The 24,418-nt window shown below is 44.3% G+C and overlaps 1 protein-coding gene across 1 annotated transcript in view; it reads left to right on the top strand.

Annotated features, from left to right (window-relative positions):
- Positions 1-24,418, top strand: part of KIAA1210 (KIAA1210 ortholog) — a 71,595-nt gene that overhangs the window by 5,081 nt on the left and 42,096 nt on the right. Inside the window, 1 exon segment of the mRNA XM_002832037.3 lies at positions 21,338-21,408. Coding sequence (XP_002832083.1) covers positions 21,338-21,408 — 71 coding nt within the window.

Genomic DNA, 24,418 nt, shown 5'->3' with positions numbered 1-24,418 from the left:
AGTGGTCTGTGGCTTGGGGGTTGTAGGCCCCTGTTGCATGCTATTACTTCAAATGCATGTATAGTACTTACCTTGACCCTCAACTGGAGGGTGGCAGGGGCATGTGGGGGATCATTTTGCTCCCCAGGGGACATTTGGCAATGTCTGGAGACATTTTTGGTTGTCAAAACCGGGGCCAAGGTATGCTACTGACATCTAGTGGTTAGAGACCCAGGGATGCTGCTAAACATCCAAGGATGAGCAGGAAGAGCCACTCCCTACTTCCTATCAAAGAATTTTGCAGCCCCAAATGTCAATCATGCCGAGATTATGAGACTCTACCTTAAACTAATAACAGTTTCCCAAAGTAGAAGTCCGAGGAGGACCCACCTTAAGAGCATTTAGACCAGCACTGTCCACTCGAAGTTTCTGTGATAATGGAAATGACCTCTATCTGTGCTGTCCAATAAGATAGCCACTAGCCACGTGTGGCTACTGAGCCCTTGCAGGGTGGCTAGCATAACTGAAGAACTGAGTATTTAATTTTATTTTATTGCAAGTAATTTAAAATTAAACAACCACATGTGGCTAGTGGCTTTCATATTGGATTCAGTGTTAGAGGCATTATGGTCTAGTGGAGCATAGTCCTTGGTTCATGTCCATAGTCTACCACTTTCTGGCTTTATGGTCTTGAGTATGTCATCTAGGCCTTCTGAGCCTCAGTTTTCTCATCTGTAAAACAAGAAGTAACAATGGTACCTACTTTTCAGGATGGTGAGTATCATATTAAATTATGCATGAGAAATAAAACATGTAGCAGTATCCAGCACAGTAAGAATTTGAGAGATGTTAGCAATTATTGCTAGAGGTTTGTGATAAATATAGTAATTGCCATCATGTAAGTGGGGCTTGTGCAGGGCTTAAAAACAAGACCTCCCCTGGAATATTATTTAAAGGCCACTTCAGAGGCAGAGCTCCAACTCTCAGCCCTCACAGGATTCCTCTAGTCATGTCCCCATGCCTCTTTGGCCACATCCGTAAAGTGGGAATAATAAAATGGTAATCATAGTAGTGCTTCTCTCCTAGCTGTCTATGCTACAGCATTGTTGGGATGTGCTCTGAAGAGTACAAAGCCCTCTGGAAGCATAAGGTTTGTGCCAAAAGTTTGCACATTACACAGCTGTGCTTTCATCCAGATTCAGTACAAAAGTCCTGCCTTGGTAAAACTGTCTTAAATTTGGAATGTAAGTGTCTGAATTGGGAAGGTTGTACCAGAGAACAGCAGGAAACCGGGAGTTCCTCACGATGTTAGGCCCTGCTCTGTTGGTCACCTGACCAGTGTATGGCAGGACAGCCCAGGCACCATTTTAAGGATGCATTGAAGCTTGGCATTTGGGGCTGGGAAGCCAGAGCACTATATGGACAAACCTGTCTCCCAGGCTCCTAATGAAGGAGCAAGTCATCTGGTCCAAGGGGAAAGAAGAGCAGCTTATAGTGTGCAATCAAAGGCCATACTGCCCAAGAGTTCAGCCACTTAGGCAGAGTGTCTGGACTGACAGATACATATGCACACATGTGGAAAATATTTTGGTACCATATAGTAGAAAGTGCATGGGGCTTTGGAGTCAAATATGGGTTTGAATCCTCACAATGCTACTTACTAGCCATGTGGCCATGGGTGAATGCCTTAACCTTTCTGAGCCTTAATTTTCTCATCTGTAAAATGGAGATGATTCCTACCTCACGGTGTTGTCACAAAGATTAAATTAGGTAACTGGCAGGCACACATAGGTTGCCCTCAGTAAATATGAGTTCCCTTGTCACCTTATGTTGACAAACAGAGAGTGACCATTAACCAATTAGGTAGTCATTATCCCATTTCTGTTCTTCTGGGACAGCCAAAGGAAATGAAAGTTTCTGCTGTTGGTATAGGAAAGCCATTTAGTCCTTTCTGGAGAAGAGGAAAGGAGGGAGGATTTTCCTTGCTGTGCCACTACAGTGTCCAAAAGAGCAGTCTGAACTGTTTAAGAACAGCCTCGGGTGAAATATAAAAAGCACAGGGCCTGGGTGGTCACAAATACAGTTAAGGAGGAGCCTGAGCGGCCTCGCCTGGGCTTGATACTTGCCCCAAAGAAGTCACTCCATTCTGTGAACCCAGAGAGAGGCTTTCTGGGGACAGCTGGTTTCCCAGGAGTCTGGGATTGAAACTCAAGCTGTACATGTGGCCTATTGATCCAATGGTGGCTAATGGGCCAAGGGCACAGGTTGGATCCAGTTGGCTTTGCCCTCACACACCCATGGGCCCCAGCCCGCAATGCAGGTAACCATTGGACAAACCTGCTGGTTACTGGGAGGCTGATGGAGAGAGTATGGGTAACTGCAGAAAGTCTCATCCCCTACTTTAGGGAAACTGATGAAGAGCAGGGAACACAGGTCATTAATACCATGGGGAGGAAAGCCTTCTGGTGGAGAAGAGAGAGTAATACCAATAATAGTGAACATGTATTGAGTGCTTACTGTGTGTTATGCCTCATGCCAAGAGCTTTATATGAGTGATATAGTTTAGATACTTGTCCCCTCCAAGTCCCATGTCGAAACCTGATCCCCAATGTTGGAGGTGAAGCCTAGTGGGAGGTGTGTGTGTCATGGGAATGGATCCCGCATGATTGGCTTGGTGCCCTACCAGTGGTAATGAGTGAGTTCTCACTCTATTACTTCACATGAGATCTGTTTGTTAAAAAGAGCCTGGCACCTCCTTCCCTCTCTTTCCTCTTTTTTTTTTTTTGAGATGGAGTCTCACTTTGCTGCCCAGGTTGGAGTGCAGTGGCATGATCTCGGCTCACTGCAACCTCTGCCTCCTGGGTTCAAGTGATTCTCCTGCCTCAGCCTCCTGTAGCTGGGATTACAGGCATGCACCACCACGCCCAGTTAATTTTGTATTTTTAGTAGAGATGGGGTTTCACCATGTTGGCCAGGCTGGTCTTGAACTCCTGACCTCAGGTGATTCACCCACTTTGGCCTCCCAAGGTGCTGGGATTACAGGTGTGAGGCACCGTGCCCACCTCCTTCCTTTCTTTCACCACATAATCTCCACAAACCAGCTCCACTCCTGCCATGATTAGAAGCTTCCTGAGGCCCTCACCAGAAGCAGACGCTGGCAGTCTTGTATAGGCTGCAGAATGATAAGCCGAATCAAAGTCTTTTCTTTATAAATTACCCAGCCTCAATTCCCTTATAGCAATTCAAAATGGACAAACACAGTGAGTTAGTTCACCAAGCTGTCTGTGAGAGCAGGGCCCTTCTCTTTATTGAGCACTGCTCTGGACTCTTCTTAGCACATACCAGGAGCTCAATGAACAATTATTAAATGAATGAATCTTCACAGTTAGCCTATGATGAAAGTACTAAGCCCCACTTATCAGCTAAGGAAATTTAGGTTTTCAGCAGTTCAGTGTCTTGCCCAAGATCACACACCTAGTAATTGACAAGAGCTAGGATTCAAACCTAGCTTTGTCCAGCTTCATAGCCTAACCCTTTCACAATTATGTTATGCTTCCTACTCAGAAGGTCAATGTGCCAGATTTCTCTTTCTGTGACAAAAGCACATCTGCTTAGAAACTACTGGATCAGAGAGTCAAGAGCACTACACAAAGAAGACTTATGATGTTCATACTTCTTTCATTCCTCCTACTTCCTTCATCTCCTAACTTCTGTCCCCAGACCCTTCTATTATCATGTTCATTTTATAAATCAGGAAACTGAGGCATGAAGGGATTATATGACTTACCTTAGGCCACTCAGCTTGTCAAGATCTGCATTAGTCTGAGGTTCTGGTCCTCAAAAATTCCCCAGCCTGATAGGAAGAGGGAGAGTTTAATCTAATGAGGCCAAGGCCCCAGGGGAAAAAATTAACAAAGGGCCCCATATTGTTAAATCAACTTGCTTGAACTTTTTAAAGTAGAAACAAAATATTTTACCCATCTAATTTGAACATTTTGAACCATATTTCTTGCTACAAACACAAAAACTTTGAACAATATAATTCAGTTATCTACTATACCATATAAGGGAGATGTTCAAAATGAGAAATAGAAACAAGAGAACAGGAAAAGAAGACATATGGACCTGGGAAAGTCCAGATATGAGTAAGAAAAGAGCAACAGCACAGGAGGCAGTGTATTTCAGAAAAATATTGCTACAGAAGTTTGATAAAGTCATGTTGCATTTTTACATTAACGAGGTCTTTATTTCTTATTTCCTGGCCTGTGAACTTCATGAGCTAAGTACTAACTAGCCCATCCTATGAACTAAGGATCATGATATTTCTTCCTTACTGCATTTAGATCTTCCCTTTCCATAAGCCCAACTGTCCTGGGAAAATGGAGAGGAAAGTAAGTCAAAGGGAGAGTCTTCTGAGCCCATGGGAGAAAGGAAAGGGTCCTGGGTGCACGGGCACGTCTGCCTCCTCAGATTTGCAACAGAACCCAGTAGATCAGGGAAAGCTTCCTCTCTAGAGTTTGCCATCAAGCATATTAACAGAGGTTTCTGCATTAGTTCACTGTTCATTTGTGATAGTTGGAGGGGTATCCAGAAACCTGTTAAGGGAAAGAGGAGGGGGAAAATCCCCACTAAACCTCCAAAACCCTTTTTTAAAATGGGGTCTTGCTATGTTGTCCAAGCTGGCCTTGAACTCCTGGGCTCAGGTGATCCTCTTGCCTTAGCATCTCCAGTAGCTGGGACTACAGGCATGTGCCACCATGCCCAGCCATGCCCTATTTTTGAAGGACATAATTTTAACTTCATACGTGAAGAATGTTTGTTTCTTTTGTCCTTGTGGCCCCAGAAGCCAAACATCAATGATCCTGAGACTTATTTTATACAGAAATGGCTTATGCTTGCTTCTTCAGAGTTAGAGGAAGGAGGAAACTCTTTGGGATGAGGTAGTTCTCTTTAGAAGTGGAGGAAATATGGGGAATTTTTAGTTAAATCTGCAACCTGTGCTTTTTTTTTTTTTTTTTTTTTTTAATAAAGAGTCTTGCTCTGTCGCTCAGGCTGGAGTGCAATGTCGCAATCTCAGCTCACTGCAATCTCTGCCTCCCGGGTTCAAGCAATTCTCCTGCCTCAGCCTCCTGAATAGCTGGGATTACAGGCGCATGCCACCACACCCGGCTAAGTTTTGTATTTTTAGTAGAGATGGGGTTTCACCATGTCGGCCAGGCTGATCTCGAACTCCTGACCTCAGTTAATCCACCCGCCTCGGCCTCCCAAGGTGCTGGGATTACAGGTGTGAGCCACCACACCCGGCCTGTGCATTTTTTAAATGGGAAATATAGCTTAGGTTTCAAAACTATCTGAAAGTAAGACAGTTTTCTGCAATATTGACAGGCTTCTGAAAGTCTTGCTGTGAAGGCTGGGCCACCATTGGCCAACTCAGGGAGGGCTTATAGTGAGCCTCTGCAAAATCTGGCTACTCTAGGATGAACTGGGAACTTTGAAAGATCATCTCAGGAAATAATAGAATCCAGGAATGCCTGAGCTAAAAATAACCCTAGACTTCAAGTCTAGTTCGACCCCTTAGTCCTTAGGGGAGTAAACGGAGGCTCCAAGAAAGGACTCCATGTGCCCCAGGCCTCACAGCTAGTTAATCGCAGAGCTGGGGTTTGAACTGTCCAAAAATTGCTAGAGGCCTCATTGGAGGCTCACATCTTAGAGGTGTTTATTAGAAGAAAAATACCTTCATCTGTGGTCACAATTCTCTCTAGATATCATTCAAATTGCTTTTTCTTCACCACGCTTGCCCTACCCTACCTTCCATTTCTTTTTATTATTTATTATTTTTATAGATATAGGAGGTACAAGTGCAGTTGTGTTACATGGATATATTGTGGGTAACTGCAGGATGTCTCATCCCCTACTTTAGGGAAACTGATGAAGAGCAGGGAACACAGGTCATTACCACCATGGGGAGGACAGCCTTCTTGTGCAGAAGGGAGAGTAATACCAATAACAGTGAACATGTATCGAGTGCTTACTGTGTGTTATGCCTCTTGCCAAGAGCTTTATATGAGTGATAAAGTGTGGATACTTGGTGAAGTTTAGGCTTCTAGTGCACCCAACACCCGAATAGTATACATTGTACCCAATAGGTAATTTCTCACCATCCACTCCCCTCCCACCTTCCCACTTTCCTGAGGCTCCAATGTCTATTAATCCACTCTCTAGCTGCCATCCATTTCTTATGGCTTCCCAATTTAGGTTTTCTGTTTCAGCCATGCCCTGTACCCAAGGTGATTTACAGCAGGGTTTCCTTAAAGCTAGGTATTTGGAGCCCTCACCTCCCAGGAGTCACCTGGAAGGTTCTGGACTTGCAGGTTCCTGGGCCCCACTCCCACTGAAGAAGCAGCATCCCTGTGAGTGAGTGCCAAGGAATCAGTGATTGTTACACATGCTCTTGACTTACAGCCTTCCTCCTTGAGCCCTGTGCTCACAGTTTGCCTTTGTCTGTCATGGGAGTTTTGTAAACCTCACTATTTATTGAGCACTTTCTTTGTGCCAGGCACTGTGCCGCTTTCTATGCATCTCATTTATTCCTCACATGCTGGGGTATGCTTTTCTCTCATGCTCAAGTGGACAACAGGGCAGTGTCCAGCCGGGTCAGGGGCCAGCCACCTGCCACCCCCATTTAGGAGCTTCTCCCAGGCACTGGGTGGACAGATGCTACTCCAGTGTGGCTTTTTCTTTTTCCTAAGTCATTCTGACTAGGGATTCTTGTGCCTGAAGTTTAGAGAAGCCCAACAGATTTCTGCTCTCCTGGGGTTCACTGCCACTTTTCCTTCCAGGTAGTATACTCTAGGAAGAAGAGCTTGGGCACATCATTTACTCCTTCTTGGTCACTAGGGTTTGTGGATGTCACCTGCCCTCTCTGTCCTCATCTGTAACTCATCTGTGCTGACTCTCAGTGCCTCAGTGCTCAAGCTGTCAGCAAACTTTTCTGCCTAGCACCTGGCGCTTCTTAAGTTCCGCCTTCTCGGCCTGGAGCGGTGGCTCATGCCTGTAATCCTAGCACTTTTGGAGGCCAAGGCGGACAGATCACCTGAGGTCAGGAGTTCGAGACCAGCCTGGCCAACATGGTGAAACCCCGTCTCTACTAAAAATACAAAAATTAGCTGAGTGTGGTGGTGGTCACCTGTAATCCCAGCTACTCGGGAAGCTGAGGCATGAGAATTGCTTGAACCCGGGAGGCAGAGTTTGCAGTGAGCCGAGATTGCACCATTGCACTCCAGCCTGGGTGACAGAGCGAGACACCATCTCAAAAACAAAACAAAAACAAAAAACAAACAAACAAAAAAAACAAAAAAACAAAACAAAACAAAACCAAACTTCTGCCTTCTCTATTGAGCCTTTCATGGTGACTTCAGCCTGCATGGAAAGGTCCCTTTTAGTCCTTTCTGCTGTAGATGGAGCCACCCATAAAAGCATCTTCTGGTCCCTTCTGTAGCTTGACGGCCTCCTATGTTGTTCCCCTTCAGTCTCACCTTCCCTTGTTCTTTGACCTCATTTACATCTAAATCTCAGCATACTAGCCTTGCTTTGCTGTTCCTTGCCATTCTCTGCTTTGCCATGTGTTATGGACACCCTTTTCTGACTTGATCTTACCCCTCTGCTTCATTTCTGGCATCTAGCCCCCTGTACCACACATGTAAGCAAAGTACATTCCAGCTTTTTGTTCCACAACTCTTGGGGCCTGCAGACTCCTTCCACATGTAGCCAGTGCCCTAGAGCAGGGGTGGCCCATATTTTGGCTTCCCTGGGCCACATTGGAAGAATTGTCTTGGGCCACACATAAAACACACTAACTACAGCTGATGAGCTTAAAAAAAATTGTAAAAAAAAATCCCATAATGTTTTAAGAAAGTTGACGAATTTGTGTTGGGCCACATTCAAAGCCATCCTGGGCTGCATGCAGCACAGGAGCCGTGGGTTGGACAAGCTTGCCCTAGAGTTTAACCCTGAGAATCCTTGTCCCAACACATGATAATTTTACCTCATCTTATTTTACAAATGTGAGAACTGAGGTCCAAAGAGGGGCTATGACTCGGGCAAGGCTGCAAGGACAACTTTTTGGAATAGCAGATTTCAGGATACGGGCTTTGTGATTCCTAATGTAGTTCTATTCTCAATTGTTTCATGTGTATTCTTTCTCTTTGTCATCAGGGAATTGGTCATTTTCTGTAGCACTTATTGGCTCTGGAGTTAGATCGCCTAGATTCAAATCCTACCTTCAGAATTCGAACTTGTCATGTGCCCCTGGGCAGTTACTTAGCCTTTCTGTTTCCTCATCTACAAAATGGGGGAGAAGGGAAGATAACTAGTACCTACCTCATAGGATTGCTCTGAGGATTAAATGAGATGATGTATCCGAAGCACTTCAAACAGCATTTGCACATATTCATTGTCAAGTAGGTGTTAACGATTTTATTTTGTCATTGCCTACATAGCACCTGAAGCAGGTCTAAGCACATAGTAGCTGTGCATAAAGACCTTGGGGTTACTAATGAGACAGGCTCTGGGAAATAATGTTCTGACTTTGCTGTCTGGTTCAAGGGGAAGGATTCTGATGGTGGATATTTTAGGCCAGGTAGAAAGAGAGGGTGATGCCATGGCTGGGGTAAAAGGAAAGATTTGGGGCTAGAGAACCTTCGGATAACTCTTCCCACAACTCCAGGTAGGGAGCTGCATCTGCCGAGCTGCAGAGCTGTACATGGGATTAGGGTTAAAGAAATCTGAGGTCCTAAAGGCTCAGATGTCACCTTGACTGAGAATGTCCAGTGATCTCAGATTCTTGGAGGCGTTATTTCTTTTCTAAAATTTTTTTAGAAATTTTCTAAAGTTTTAGAAATTTTTTTTTTGTAGAGATGGGGTCTTGCCATGTTGCCCAGGCTGCTCTTGAACTCCTGGGCTCAAGTGATCCTCTGGCCTCGGCCTCCCAAAGTGCTGGGATTGCCGGCATGAGCCACTGCACCTGGCCATGGCATTTTTATTTCTGTGGGTATGTGCCCTCTGGGGACAAAGACATCAGCATCACCCCTCCTTATGCCCATTCCCTTCCTGCTAAGATGAAATTCACTCAGAGACTTCTATATCCTTCCAGAACTGGGAGACCAAAAGGCTATTTCTCATAACCATGGGGTGATGCTGAGATTGCTTTCCCCAACCTCCACCCCGTGGGCCAAAAGGCTGCAAGATGAAACCGGAAAGTTACAATGTGCCTGCACAGAGGACACAGATAGTTCAGCTTGGGCTGGGGTCACATTCCAGAGGACTGGTTGTTCTTTCTCCCTTATCTCCCCTACCTCCCCTGGCCAGAAAATGACTCCTGGTGTCTCCACTCCTTGACGGCTTTTGAATTCTAAGAGCAGGAGATATCTATATCAAATCCCACAGAATCCAGTGAGCTATGTAAAATTCACATCCTCCACTAGCAACCCCCTTTTCTTCTACTTTTTTTTTTTTCTTTTTTTTTTTTTTTAGATGGAATCTTGCTCTGTCACCAGGTTGGAGTGCAGTGGTGCAATCTCGGCTCATTGCAACTTCTGCCTCCCTGGTTCAAGCGATTCTCTGCCTCAGCCTCCCGAGTAGCTGGGACTACAGGCACCCGCCACCACGCCCAGCTAATTTTTGTATTTTTAGTAGAGACGGGGTTTCACCATGTTGGCCAGGATGGTTTCAATCTCTTGACCTCAGGTAATCTGCCCGCCTCTGTCTCCCAAAGTGCTGGGATTACAGGCGTGAGCCACCGCACCTGGCCTTCTTCTACTTTTACTTTTTTTTCCTCTTTGGAGATTTTTACCTCCTCCCTCAACTGGTATATTATTGACCACTAGAAGCAGTAATAACAGCTACTGCAGTAACTCAACAATAAGATCAAAAGCCTTAGACACATTCTGCTGGGATGGGCTTGAGAACTGGCAGAGCATTTGGGGGCAGAACTCTTGGCACCCAACACACACTCAAAGCTGTGAAGTCAATCCTTAGGGGCCCCTCAATTCTGACTTTTCTCTTGAGTCTCCCAGTGTTCTCATGCTTTCCTGCCCCTTCTCCCCAGTGCTGGAACAGCACTTCAGTCTGACCACCCAAGGATCCCCATGCTGCAGACCTACCTCCCTTAAGATCCCTCATCACAATATATGTATCTAGTGGGTCATTTTTGGCAGGACTCTGTGCATTGTTAAAATGTCAACAAATATCTGCAAAGGTGTTAGGGGCTGCTAATGGCCTGATGAACTATTCTATTTTCGGGTCATGTAATAGACCAGTAAGGAAGATTCTCTAGGGCAGCAGTGAGTTGGCATTTCAAATTGACCAGATTTTGCCAAGTGAGGAAAGAGAAAAGTGTAGTGGTCGAATCATGGGCTTTAAAATCCAGAACTGGGTTTGAGTCCTAACTCTATTACTCCCAACGTGTATGACCTTGCACAGACTGCCTAATTTCAGCAAGACTCAGTTTCCTCATCTGGGAAATGGGTGTGAAAAGAATAAAAACAAAATAACAATGCCTACTACATAGGACTCTTGTGAGGACTCAATTAGATAATGCACATAAAATAATTTTTCACAGTGCCTGCCTGGCACAGACTGAGGACTCAGCAATTTCATTAGTTGGATTAATTGCATAATATTAATTGCCCCTCACTGCACAAGAACAGAGCCTTTGATCATAGGGTTTGTGGATTGTAAGACGGAATAGGACTCCCTGTCTGCTAGGCTTTTAGGCCACTAGAGAGATCTCAGAAAGGACCTTTTAGGCCAAGTTCTTTGCGTGTTCGCTGGATGACAATCAGGGTGCTCAGAGGTATTTCTGAAATGGGCTTCCTCGTGATGGCGAGGTGGAGAGGGTGGATTCCATTATTCTTTGGCCTTATAGTGTGTAAGAAAGGCCTCAGTGACAATTGTCCTGCAGCAAGTATCTGAGGCAGGCATCCCCTAGAGCCTATTTGGGCATCAGTTTGATGATCCAGATGTTCAAATACCCACAGGTGAGGGTGTGCAATGTAGAGAGATGACCTTCTCTCCCTGGTATGTCTTGCTACTGACATCCATGGACATTTGGAGGGCTGACTTTGCAGAATTTGCTGAAGATGTTATTTTAAGTAGTGTGCCATCGCAGTAGTGAAGATATGAAGTCAATCTAACTGTCCATCAATAGATGAATGGATAAAGGAAATGCAGCATATATACACAATGGAGTACTACTTGGCTATGTAAAAGAATTAAATCCTGTCATTCACAGCAATGTGAATGAGCCTGCAGGACGTTATGTTAAGTGAAATAAGGCAGGCACAGAAAGGCAAATAATACACGTTCTCATTCATGTGTGGAAGGTGAAAAAGTTGATCTCATGGCGGTAGAGAGTAGAATGATAGTTACCAGAGACTGGGAAGAGTGTATGGGTGGCAGGGGTGAATGAAGAGAGGTATGTTAATACAAACATACAGTTAGATAGAAAGAATCAGTTCTAATGTTCCATAGCAGAGTAGAATGACTATAATTAATAATATATTGTATATTTCAAAATAGCCACAAAAGAGGTCTTGAAATGTTCCCAACACAAATGATAAATATTTGAGGTGATGAATATCTACTAAATACCCTGACTTGATGATTAAACATTCTATGCATGTAACAAAATATGACATATACCCCATAAATATGTACAAACATAATGTATCAATACAAAATTTCCAAATTAAAAAATATAATAATGTGTCACCAAAGCCATGCATCAGTTTCTGCTTTGGGTAGATACCCACCCAGGGCTCTCAGAGCCAGCATAAATGGCCATCAAGATTGTTCTCCTCCACCACTGCACTCCACCCTGGCGACAGAGTGAGACACAGTATTAAAAAAAAAAAAAGAAAGAAAGAAAAGAAAAAGAAAAAAGATTGTTCTCCTCTACCCAGGTTCCCGTGAGGGTGCTCACACCTGCTCCTAGGAGCACAAACAAACAGAAGTTCAAGGCTAGCTAGCTGTCCCTGGGCTTGCTGAGAACTGCTGCTGCTCTTGGTCCCGGCTGGGAAAATGCCAATCATTCCGTCTATATCCCACAGCCCTGATTTGTGCATGGACGTAGTTGTATCCTGGGTGGAACTTGGTATCAAACCCCTACCCCACCAAATGAACTCTGCCAATCAGTGGGGTGACTTTCCACAATGGAATCATCCTGACTACTGGTGGACTCGTGGAGTAGGACTTCTGGGGCTCGTTGTGTGATCTGAAGGGCAGCCATCTTCATTACGGAGTGTCCAAGGGCTGCATTTCAGGAGCTGGCTGGACCTCTGATGCCCTCCTGCCAACTTTCTGCAAGAAAAGACGAAGCTGTGGGGTGATTATAGCCTCCTTTCCCCTGGAGGATACTTTATTTTGCAATTAAGGGGTATAGGGGCCCTTTCTGATACTTTCATTTCGGGTGGTTCCTCGTTCCTCAATGAGTTGGCATCCTGGCATCAGACACTCCCTCTAGAAGAATCCAATCACCACCACTCTCTCCCCTTACCATACCTCAGAATGTTCAACTCCAGGGCTCTTTAGCCACTGCTTGGTGGATGCACATACTCTTGGTTGAGGGCACAAAGTGTAGCAATAGTTTGAAAGGCTGGGTGCAGTGGCTCATGCCTGTAATCCCAGCACTTTGGGAGGCAGAGGCAGGAGGATTGCTTGAGCCCAGTAGTTTGAGACCAGCCTGGGCAGCATAGCAAGATGCCCCCAACAAGAAAAGTTTTTAAAAAAATTAGCTGTGTATGGTGGCACATGCCTGTAAGTCCTAGCTACTCAAGAGGCTCAGGCAGGAGGCTTGCTTGAGCTCAGGAGTTCAAGGTTACAGTGAACTATGATTATGCCATTCCACTCTAGCCTGGGCAACAGAGTGAAACCCTGTCTCAAATAAAATAGTTTGAAAGGGGTTAAAGACATTGTCCTGGGGGTAGGGAAAGCCATCTCAAACAAGCTGAGCCTTTAAGGGGATTTTGCATGTTCTAACATTTTGGCAGGGTCTAATCAGTCCAGTTGACAATTCGCTTGAGAGAGTAACAACTTAAGTTCTTCATAAAGAAGTGTTTGCAGTGGGGTGTGCTGGGGGAAGGGAGCATATAATCCCCTCGTGTGCTTCTATACCAGGTCTGTGTTGCAGCTTACATGGCTCCAAACCTACCCGTTTTGGCTTCATCTGCAATTAGAGCTAGAGCCTCTAGGACTCTATTAGTCTTCTATTGCTATGTTACAAATGACAAAAAAATACTGTCATATGACAACACAAATATACTATCTCTCAGTTTCTATGAGTCAAGAGTCCAGACTGGGCTTAGCTGAGTCCTCTGCTCAGGGTCTCACAAGGCTCAATCGCTGTCAGGGCTGAGGTCTCCTCTGAGGTACAGGGTTATCTTTTAAACTGAATGGTTGTTGGCAGAATTCAGTTTTTTTGAGGCTATAGGGCTGAGGTTCCTGATTTCCTTTTGTTCCCCCTCTGAGGCAGGGTCTCACTCTGTCACCCAGGCTAGAGTGGAGCAATCACAGCTCACTGCAGCCTCAACCTCGTGGCCTCAATCAATCCTCCCACCTCAGCCTTAACTGGGACTACAGGCGTGCACTACCATGCCTGGCTACGTTTTATATTTTTAGTAGAGACGGGTCTTCCTGTGTTGCCCAGGCTGGTATCAAACTCCTGAGCTCAAGTGATCCTTCGCCTCAGCCTCCCAAAGTGCTGGGATTATAGGCGTGAGCCACTGTGCCCTGCCTGAGGTCCCTGGTTTCTTGATGGATGTTAGCTAAGGGGTTCTTTCAGCTACTAGAGGCCACATGTCATGTCCTGCCATGCCCTGCCATGTGGCCCTCGACAACATGGCAGTTGGTTACTCCAAGGCCAACAGGACAGCATCTGCTGCAGTTTTGACTCTCTCTAGCTTCTATTATCTGATCTCTAAACCCTCCTTTTATTTACTCATGTTCAAATGTGTGTTTTGTTTATTTTTTCAACTTTTATTTTAGGTTCGGGGGTACATGGGCAGGTTTGTTACATGGGTAAATTGCATGTTACTGAGGTTTTGGGTATGATTGATCCCATCACCCAGGAAGTGAGCATAGTACCCTATAGGTAGTTTTTCAACTCTGCTCCCTCCCACCCTCTCCCCTCTAGTAGTCCCCAGTGCCCAGTGTCTGTCGTTCCCATCTTTATGTCCATGCGCACGCAATGTTTAGCTCCCACGTATAAGTGAGAGCATGGGCCTTTTTAGAGGCCCACCTGATTAGGTTAGGTCCACCCACACTGAAGGGGAGGGGATTTACAGGACATGCATACCAGGGGGTGTGAATCTTGTGGGTCATCTTAGAATTCTGTTTACCACAGACTCCGTGAAATACATTTCACCCTATTACATTGTTTAAAGAAAACCAACAACATGAGGCCAGCTGCTTTCCATTAGCATTCTCCATTCCGGGAGGGCAACAGAGCTGTCAGGAAAAGTCTTCTGAATCCCTGAAGCCAAATCAGGCCGTAGTTTAAAAAAATTCAACAACGTTGGAAGAAGGGCCTTTTCCCCTTTTTTTCTCCTCTTTTTCCCCCAAAACCCTTGTTCAACCCTCAAATGAGCCAGTTTGAGAAGGAAAAGGCAGCTCTGGGGCCTAAGCATCTGGGGTCGGCCTAGAGAAGCGAACAAAGCACTTTAATAATGACTTGATAACGAGACTCGATACCTCTGCTCTGCCAGGTTTCCTGATAACCATTATTACATGACTATGTTTGGTCCTTGGAAGTGGTTCTGAAAGCCTCTCATAATTTACTGGATAAAAACATATAGTTCCTTTTCCCTTATTCGGTTTTCCAGCTTTTTCATGGGACTTCATGCAGAAGGGTCTTTTCCTGAAAGTGTGTCTCAATGTGTCCCCATATGTTTAAAAAAGACCACTTTTCCCACTGATTTCTGTTTGCCACTGCAAGACCCTCTCCACCCCCTGCATTCATCCATCCATAAAAATATATAGTGAGCACATCCTGCGTGCCTGGTATTGTGCTAGGTGCTGGTAATACTCAGATAATCAAAACATGGTCACTGTTCTCAAGGTGATATCAACTATGACAAGAGGTATGCGCAAAGGTCTGAGAGCATGGGGCATGGGTGACCGGTACCTTTGAGCTGGGTCTTGAAGCATATGTGTAATTTCAAGGATGTGGGAATTAGAGGGAAGATGTTCCAAGCCAAGTGCACAACCTGTGCAGAACACAGAGAAAACAAAAGAACATGGTGATTCTGGGAGGTCAGAGCATGGGGGTGTGAGTCGGGGGTGGGCTGCTGGGAGACTGGACCCCCTCCAGTGGGCAGAGAACACCAGATTGCAGAGGGCCTTGAGTGTTAAGAACTTGGCTTTTATCTTGCAGGCAGCAGGAAGCTGGTGGACAAGTTTAAGCAGGGGAGGCTCATGGTTATATTTCAGAGAGAACACTGTGCCTTTTTTGAGATTGTGAGGTGACTGTAGCTTTTTCTAAATATCATAAATAAAAGTATAGCTCAGAGGAGGCAGCCCCAAGGTCACTACCAATGAATCATGGTATGATTAAGGAACAAATTTATTTTAAATTTATATTAGCCATAATGAGGCACGTGAAAGAAATATATAGTGATGCCTCTAAAAGGAGATACTTGGGAAGGAAAGCTTTGTTTAATAAGATCAGCTTGTGGGGGCAAAAGGACAGAAAAGGCGGTGGCTGGAAAGCAGGAAGAGGCAGCGTTTCTTTTATTGAAACCTCTTTCTCCATGAGGGTCCAGACCTAGCCCAGCTGAATGGGGCTCCACACTCACGGTTCACGTGGCTAGGATATCTAGGAACAGGCTCTTTGTATCAAGGGAAAGAGGGGTCCAAGAGTGCTTGATTCTGTACAAGTGAATAACCCAGGGCTGGGAGGGAAGACAGGTCTTGCTAAACTGGAAAACAAGGGGGTTCTTCTGCTAGGACAAGTCTTCCTCTGCCCCCTATAGCATGCCTCTGTGTCTGAAGAAATTTCTGACCACAAAGGTGGTTCTTTGATAGGAACCACTTTTTATTTTAATAATATATTTTACTTAACCCAATATAACCACCATATTATTATTTCAACATATAATGACTATAAAAATAATATTAATGATATATTTTACATTATTTTTGTTCACACTAAGCTGCCACATCAGCTGCATCAGCCTCCTGCTCCAAACCCCCCAGTGACTTGCCATCAGGCTCAGAGTAAAATCCACAAAGGTGGATTTTATTGAATTTTTCAATAAAAAATCGAAGAATTTTTTTTCTTTTATTGAATTTATGCATTCATTCAACAAACATTTATTGAGTGCCTGCTATTCCCCTGACACACCACATCTGATCCAACAGTAAATCTTTTGCCTCTTTCATTCTAGGCACCATTCTGGGTCCTGGGAGATTCAATGATGATCAAAATAGACAAGGCCCCTGACCTTATGGAATTTACATTCTAGTTGAGGAGATAGACAAGAAACTAGTAATTAACATAGAATATAATTTTAGGCAGCAGTGAGGGCTATGAAGATGTTAATAAAGAATAATTGGCCTGGCACAGTGGCTCACGCCGGTAATCCCAGCACTTTGGGGGGCCGAGGTGGGCAGATCACCTGAGGTCGGGAGTTCGAGACCAGCCTGACCAAGATGGAGAAACCCTGTCTCTACTAAAAATACACAATTAGCAGGACGTGGTGGATCATGTCTGCAATCCCAGCTACTTGGGAGGCTGAGGCAGGAAAGTTACTTGAACCCGGGGGGCGGAGGTGGCAGTGAGCCAAGATCGCGCCATTGCACTCCAGCCTGGGCAAAAAGAGTGAAACTCTGTCTCAAAAAATAAATAAAAAATGAAAAATAAATAAAAAAAGAATAATGGGATGGAGAGAGAGTGGGAGCATTTTAACTAGGATGATCATGGACGTGCTCTCTGGGGGAAGTAACATTGGATGCTTGAATGCTGCAAGAAAGCCAGCCATGCAACTATGTGGGAAAAGAGTCCTCCAGGCAGAGAAAGCAGCAAATGCAAAGATCCTGAGATTGAAAGGGGGCATTACCAGGAGGCCCAGTGAGGCTAGGTGAAGGGATGAAGTAGGGGGGTAGCGGGTTTGGTGATCAGTGGAGCATGGGGGTGGGCTTGCATCACATAAGACCCATGGTAAGGGGCTGGGATTTTACTCTGAGCTTGATGGGAAGCCGCTGGGGGTTTGGAGCAGGAGGCTGATACAGCTGATGTGGCAGCTTACTGTGAACAAAAACAATGTAAAATATACCATTAATATTATTTTTATAGTGACTATATGTTGAAATAATCATAATATGGTGGTTATATTGGGTTAAATAAAATATATTATTAAAAGCAGTCTCACCTGTTTCTTTTTTCTTGTTAAAAATGTAGCTACTAGAAAATTGAAAATACGTGGCTTGCAATTCTGCTCAGGTTAACTTTTCTATTTAATGGTGAGGTTCTAGGAAGTGACTGTAGACAAAGAAGAGAGCCAAGGACAGAGCCCTGCAGTGCTACATTTCAAAATCAGGGAGAGGAGAGAGATCCAGCAAAGGCGACCCAGAAGGAACAGCCAATAAGGTAAGAGGAAAATTAAGGGAGTGTAGTGTTCTGGAAGACAAGTGATAAAATTATTCAAAAAGAAGGGCATGGCCAATCACGTCAGATGCTGCTGAAAGTTAAAGGAACTGGTGGATTCAGCAAGCGCAGTGCTGGTGGACTGGCTTGGAAGCAGTTCAGTTTGGAAGCCTGATTGGAGAGCTCATGAGAATAGAAAGTGAGGACATAAAGGCAGTAAGTATAGATAACTTTTTAAAGAGTTTTACTTTAAAGAGATGCAGAGGAATGGGATGGTAACAGCAAGAGAATTTGAACTCAAGGGAGGTTTGTGTTTTGCTGTAGTTGCTGGGTTGTTTAGGAGAGGAGACAGTTCCACATGTCCAGTTGGACTGGCTGATGGTGGTGTTGTCAACAGAGTGCCTGCTAAAAGCCTCAGGGCTTTTAGGATTTGGTTGGGGAAATAAGGCAAGTATGCTACAAAGAATTTCAGATAGGACAGTCTAAGCTCAAGGGTTGAATGCAATGATTCTATTAGTGCTCTAAAAGTTCAGATGCAGCCAAGATGCCCTCTTTCTTTGTTCTCCCTCGTCTTTCATATTTTTCTCTTCAGTGTTTTTTTTCCATTTCTATCTTCTACACTTGACAGTGGTAGGTCAATGACAATGTTAGCTTACCATGGCCCCACATTTTGGTTAACGGGCTTTTTGCCCACAGGCTTCTCTAAGATAGTTTATTTCCCCAATGTCTAAAAAGGCTTCTAAAGTGGCAGGGGTGGGGGTGCTGCTGTGTTTATTAAGATGGCCAGGAACTTACCAGTGACACAAACTCCTCCTGTTCTCCCTCTGAATTTCCTAAGAGCTTTTGAATTTTTTTTTTTTTTTTTTGAGACAGGTTCTCACCCTGTCACCCTGGCTGGAGTGCAGTGGCATGATCTTGGCTCACTGTAGCCTTGACCTCCCAGGCTCAAGCGATCCTCTCACCTCAGCTTCCTGAGTAGCTGGGACTACAGGCATGAACATTCAGCTAATTTGTTTTGTATTTTTTCTAGAGACGGGGTTTTGCCATGTTGCCCAGGCTGGTCTCAAAGCCCTGGGCTCAAGCAATCCACCCACCTTGGCCTTCCAAATTGTTGGGATTACAGGTGTGAGCCACTGTGTGCAGTCAGATGTTGAATTTTCCTTCCTCTTTGCTCCTGCCAGATCTCCAGATCTTGGAAAACTAGCAGAGACAGGAATGCCAAGGGCAAAGCCATTCATTCTGGGACAATGCATTGGTGTGTAAATCCATTGATGTGGGCTCTCCTGATGGTCTGCATATGATAAGAAAGGCAGTGTGGTTATTGGAGTGGAGAGGGTGTGTGTGTGCATGTGTCCCCGTGTGTGTGTGTTGAGGGGGGTAATTATTGATCACTGTGTGGGCCTGGGACTCAGTCATCTTTAGGCAGAATTGTAATATTAACTCATAAAAGTTGAGTGACTTAAAATATCAATACCTTTCAGCCAGGAACATACTTGTCGTTGAACAAATTGGGTTTATTACTTGTGGCAGTGAGGGGGAATTGTGGGGAACCACAGGGCATCTCACTAAGTGGGTCTGAAGCAATCTTGACACCACAGCCCTGTCAGTTCTCATGGTGATTTGGAATCTTTTGCTCTCCAAGGCTTCAGTCACTCTGGCTATGTGAACTCTCAAGTTCTCCTTAGCCTTAGAGCCTGTGGTCACCACCCCCGCCCCCCGGCCCCCCACCTCTGGAGATGCATCAGGGGTTTACAGCTAGAAAGCAGGACAGGATGGGCCTGAAGCCCACCCATGAAACAGCAATGGCAGCATAGCTATGTCTGGGAACAGAGCAGATCTGGAGTGGCAAGGGGATTCTAGAATCTACTTAACCCCACTTTACAATAGTTCATTCAGTTACATCAAGACCTCAAGGAGAGTTATCATAGGGGCAAAGTCTCTGCTTGCCTTTCTATGGCCTTCTGGCACAGATGAATATAGCACCCTTTCTCTGGGTTATGGTGCTCCTCAGATCTCCCTCCCACCTCACCCCCACCCCCCACACAAACTTTCATCAAGAATGAAAGCATTGGGACAGGCACAGTGGCTCATGCCTGTAATCCCAGCACTTTGGGAGGCCAAGGCAGGGGAATCAGTTGAGTTCAAGACTAGTCTGGGCACATAGTGAGACCCTATCTCTCCAAAAAAAAAAAAAATATATATATATATATATGTATATGTGTGTATATACATTAGCTGGGCATGGTGGAGCACGCCAGTAGTCCCAGCTGCTATGAAGGCTGAAGTGGGAGGATCTCTTCAGCCAAGGAGGTTGAGGCTGCAGTGAGCTATGATTGCACCACTGCACTCCAGCCTGGGCAACAGAGCAAGGCTCTGTCTCTAAAAATAATGTCAGCATTGATTTCTAAAAGTTTGATTATCAACCGGCATGCTTCCTTAGAAGCATGACATGGAGTGAGTTATGGGAGAATTATCCTTTTCATGATCACTTTGGTTGTTTCCCGTTTTTAACTATTTGAAACAGTGCTGTGATACACATTCTTGTATGTATATTATTGTGTGCAAGTGTGACTATTTATCTATAAGGTAATGTTCGAGAAGTGATGTTCCTGGATCAAAAGGTATGTGCATTTTAGATTTTGATAGGTACTGCCAAATTGCTCTTTAGAGAGTTAGAACTACTTACTCCAGAGTGCATGAGAGTCCCTATTTTTTCCCACCTTCGTCAGCAATGCAATATCATCCAAATTAAGGATTTTGACAATCTGATAGATGACAATACTTATTTGATATGTTTATTTCTATTTCTTTAATTATTAGTAGGACGGAGCCTCTTCATATGTGATTATTTGTATTTCTTTTTCTGCTAACTGCTTTGTAGTCTTTGTCCCTTTTAGACCAAGTTGTTTGTCTTTTATTGATTTATATGAGCTCTTTATAAATTAAGAAATTTGGCCCTTGTATCTGTCATATTTGTTGCTAGTATTGTTTTCTAGTTTGTCATTCTTTTATTGACTTATTTTTTTTCCATAAGTTTCACTTTTTTTTTTTTTTTTGAGACAGGGTCCTGCTCTGTCACTCAGGCTAGAGTGCAGTGGCATGATCATGGCTGACTACAGCCTCAATCTCCTGGGTTCAAGTGATCCTCCTGCCTCAGCCTTTCTGGTAGCTGGGACTACAGGCACATGCCACAATGCCCAGCTATTAAAAAAAAATTTTTGTAGAGATGAGATCTTGCTATATTGCCCAGCCTCAACTCAAACTCCTGTGCTCAAGTGATCCTCCTGCCTTTGCCTCCCAAAGTGCTGGGATTACAGGCATGAGCCACTGTACCCGGCCTGAAATTTTCATGTAGTCAGATGTTTCAGTCTTTTCTTTATGGCTCTGTGTGTTTATCAAAACAATTTTGTCTCCCTGGGCACACCCGTGAATAGTAATAGGCGTCCAAAGTTACAAAAAACATCCTCCCAGCCCTAAGCAAGACATTCTCTGTGTCTACGTATTTGCCTATTCTGGACATTTTATGTAAATGGAATCATTTGGAATCATTGTCTTTTTTAAAGGAAGGATAATTCTCTGTAATGGCAATTCCATTTGTATATGTTTTCTAGGCTATTTTAAGAATATAACTGAAGGATAAGGGGTAGGGTGAAAGGATTGCCTTATGCCCTGAATATCAAATGATGATCTTTTGCTTTTTTGCTTTGTATTTTATTTTAGTCATCCTACAATGGCTGAATCACTAAGTGAAATTTCTGACAGTCTGGATGTTCTGGAGGCTGGTGATGAGGGTAAGTAACCCAATAAAACTTTGATAACCAGAATTAGATTTGTTTACTGTGTTTATTTAGCTCCTAGGACAAAGAAGCAAGGCACAAGAAAACAAGTTCAGATCATTAGACTCAGTCACGTTTACTTTTCGATTTTCTAATTTCTTCTTTGGCACCTCCAACTCTGATAGTCAAAGATTTGCCTGAGGTCCTGCAATCTTCTTTGAAAATGGTTACCAGGTTTTACTTACTAAGGCTTTTTCTGCTTCATCAGAAAAAACCAATCAGAACAGACCATGATCTGACAAATTCAGCTGAGGTTTTGCTGTAGATAGTAATTCAGATCTAAGCAAGAGATTAATTTGTTGAAGAGTAAAAGGAGGTAGAAACAAAAGATGCCTCCATAGGCTTCTGTTAAATAGGATTAAATTTACAAAAATTCTCTTTGGCAAAACTTACTCGTGTATCCATTGCCTAAATTGCGGCACAATCTATGAGTGATAGGTGATCATGCATGGAATAATTAGAAAGGGAGGCAAATGTCACTAAACAATGATAAGCTTTACACACACACACACACACACACACACAATAAAAAGGAACTCATAAGATGCAATGTGAGACATTGAGTGTAAAGACAGAATTGAATTGAACAGTTCTTTGGGTTGTTCTTCCATTCTTTTGCTGAGTTTTCTTTAGTGGTGTATGGTACAGAAAACTTTGTCTGGAAGAACAGAGGGGAGCCTCCTTGTGGCTTCCTGGAGGCCTGGCTTCACACATGATGTGGGGCAGGGGATGCTGAGAGCCTGATCACGGATTCTTAATGGCCGCGCTTGGGTCTTCTTCATCTCTGTGTTATCACTGTTTAGTATTGTGTCTCAGAGAGAGAGAGAGAGAGACAGAGAGAAAAAGAGAGAAAGAGATTAGGCACTCCAAAATATTTAATGAATGAATGAATGAATAAATGAGTGAAAGGCCTTCTCACCAAAGCAAACCCAACTACCAAACCAACTGACTTTTTGGATATGAACTAAACAGATGCCTACAAAAGAAGGTGGCAGCACAGTACATCTTGATGAAGAGTGGTAGCGACGAAATGCCTTTTCTCTGTTCTCGTTTGTTTTTTGTTTGTTTTTTTGTAAGACCAAATATTTGAGTACGGTTTTAGAAGTTTTAGAACTAGTCAGGGCTGGCCAGAGAATAAGGTGGCTGTTGGGAGGTTAAAGGGAAGAAAGTTTAGTTAGAAATGTTTTCTTTCCAGCCGGGTGTGGTGGCTCACGCCTGTAATCTCAGCACTTTGGGAGGCCGAGGTGGGTGGATCACTTGAGGTCAGGAGTTCAAGACCAGCCTGGCCAACACGGTGAAACCCTGTCTCTACTAAAAATATTTTTAAAAATTAGCCAGGTGTGGTTGCAGGCGTCTGTAGTTCCAGCTACTTGGGAGGCTGAGGCAAAAGAATCACTTGAAACTGGGAGGTGGAAGTTGCAGCGAGCCGAGATCGCGCCACTGTACTCCAGCCTGGGCTACAGAGCAAGACTCCATCTCAAAAAAAAAAAAAAAAAAAATGTCGGGTGCGGTGGCTCACGCCTGTAATCCCAGCACGTTGGGAGGCCTAGGCGGGCAGATCACGAGGTCAGGAGATTGAGACCATCCTGTCTAACACGGTGAAACCCTGTCTCTACTAAAAATACAAAAAATTAGCTGGGCGTGGTGGCGGGCGCCTGTAGTCCCAGCTTCTTGGGAGGCTGAGACAGGAGAATGGCGTGAACCCGGGAGGTGGAAGTTGCAGTGAGCCGAGATTGCATCACTGCACTCCAGCCTGGGTGACAGTGCGAGACTCCGTCTCAAAAAAAATAATAATAGATAAAAATTAAAAAAAATAAATTTCTTTCCAAGCAGCAATGCAAGAGAACAAAGTCATCATTATGCGATGTATTTTAAAAGCTCATTCAGTTCAATTCAGATGGGCTGCCTGTATGCATGGTGGATAAGCAAATATACAACTTAGAGGCAACCATTTCTCATTAGATTTAGCTGTGTTTTCTTCTCTGGAGAAAAAACAGCCTTCAATGAGCTGTTTTCTGGCATGTGACACACTGCAGACCCTGACTGGATGAGTATGTTGAAAGCTACTTGCTGCTTGGGAATGCATAGTCTTTGGGCTTAGACAGGGAAATCAGTGGCTTTGTTATAGAAGTCCAGACAGTTGTCAGCTCTCAGCTGTCAGCTCACTGACTGCAACTGCTGTACCCTGTGATGGCATAAGTTACCCAGTGTGTAGGTGACCTATATAAACATTGCTGGGTACAAATGTGAGTTTTTACCCATACCTGCTGTCTAGATCTCTCTACCCTTTGTGCTTTTCATAGATTTTGAAAAACAGCCTGTGGAGGGCTCAGCTGCTGGTGATTTAAAGGTGCCCCCACCACACTTTAAAAAAGAAAGCTTCAAAGGACAAATTTATAGACTTGAATATATGGCAACCATCTCAGATTCCATTAGGGTTTCAAAAGCAACATAGCACATGGACAGTACCCAGCTTTGTATCTCACTTCCAGGGCTGAGACCAGGGCTTGTCTTCATTCATGGGATAGCGGGGATGGGGGTGTTGGATACAGTTAGGGGTAGGGCAGTCTCCTAATGGAAAGCAGGTTGAAGACATAGACCCTTGCTACTGACATTGTATGTCTGGCAGTGGGTTGTCACAAAGGCCGTATCCAGCTTTCAAGCCACTGACCTAGAGCAACAGCAGCCAACCTACCATGTTGGGCATTTACCATCTCTCCATGTCTCCCCAGCTCCCTGCTAACAAAGCTATACCACCACCACACTCAGAGCCACACTACAGGATGGAATGGAACATTCTTTTCCTTCTAGGGTCCATGGTTAAAAGAGACACCCATTGCTTTAGCTATTTTTGAATCTTTGCAGGAAAATAAGTTGTTTCTGCCCAGAAAAGAATGGAAAATTGGGGGGAAATTGGACTATGTGCATACTTAACTTTCAGCACCTGTTACTGTTCCAAAGTCGC

The sequence above is a fragment of the Pongo abelii genome, chromosome X, assembly GCF_028885655.2.
Source record: "Pongo abelii isolate AG06213 chromosome X, NHGRI_mPonAbe1-v2.0_pri, whole genome shotgun sequence".
Classification (NCBI taxonomy): domain Eukaryota; kingdom Metazoa; phylum Chordata; class Mammalia; order Primates; family Hominidae; genus Pongo; species Pongo abelii.
Note: the sequence above shows the minus strand (reverse complement) of the source record. Positions and strands in the feature narration are given on the sequence as shown.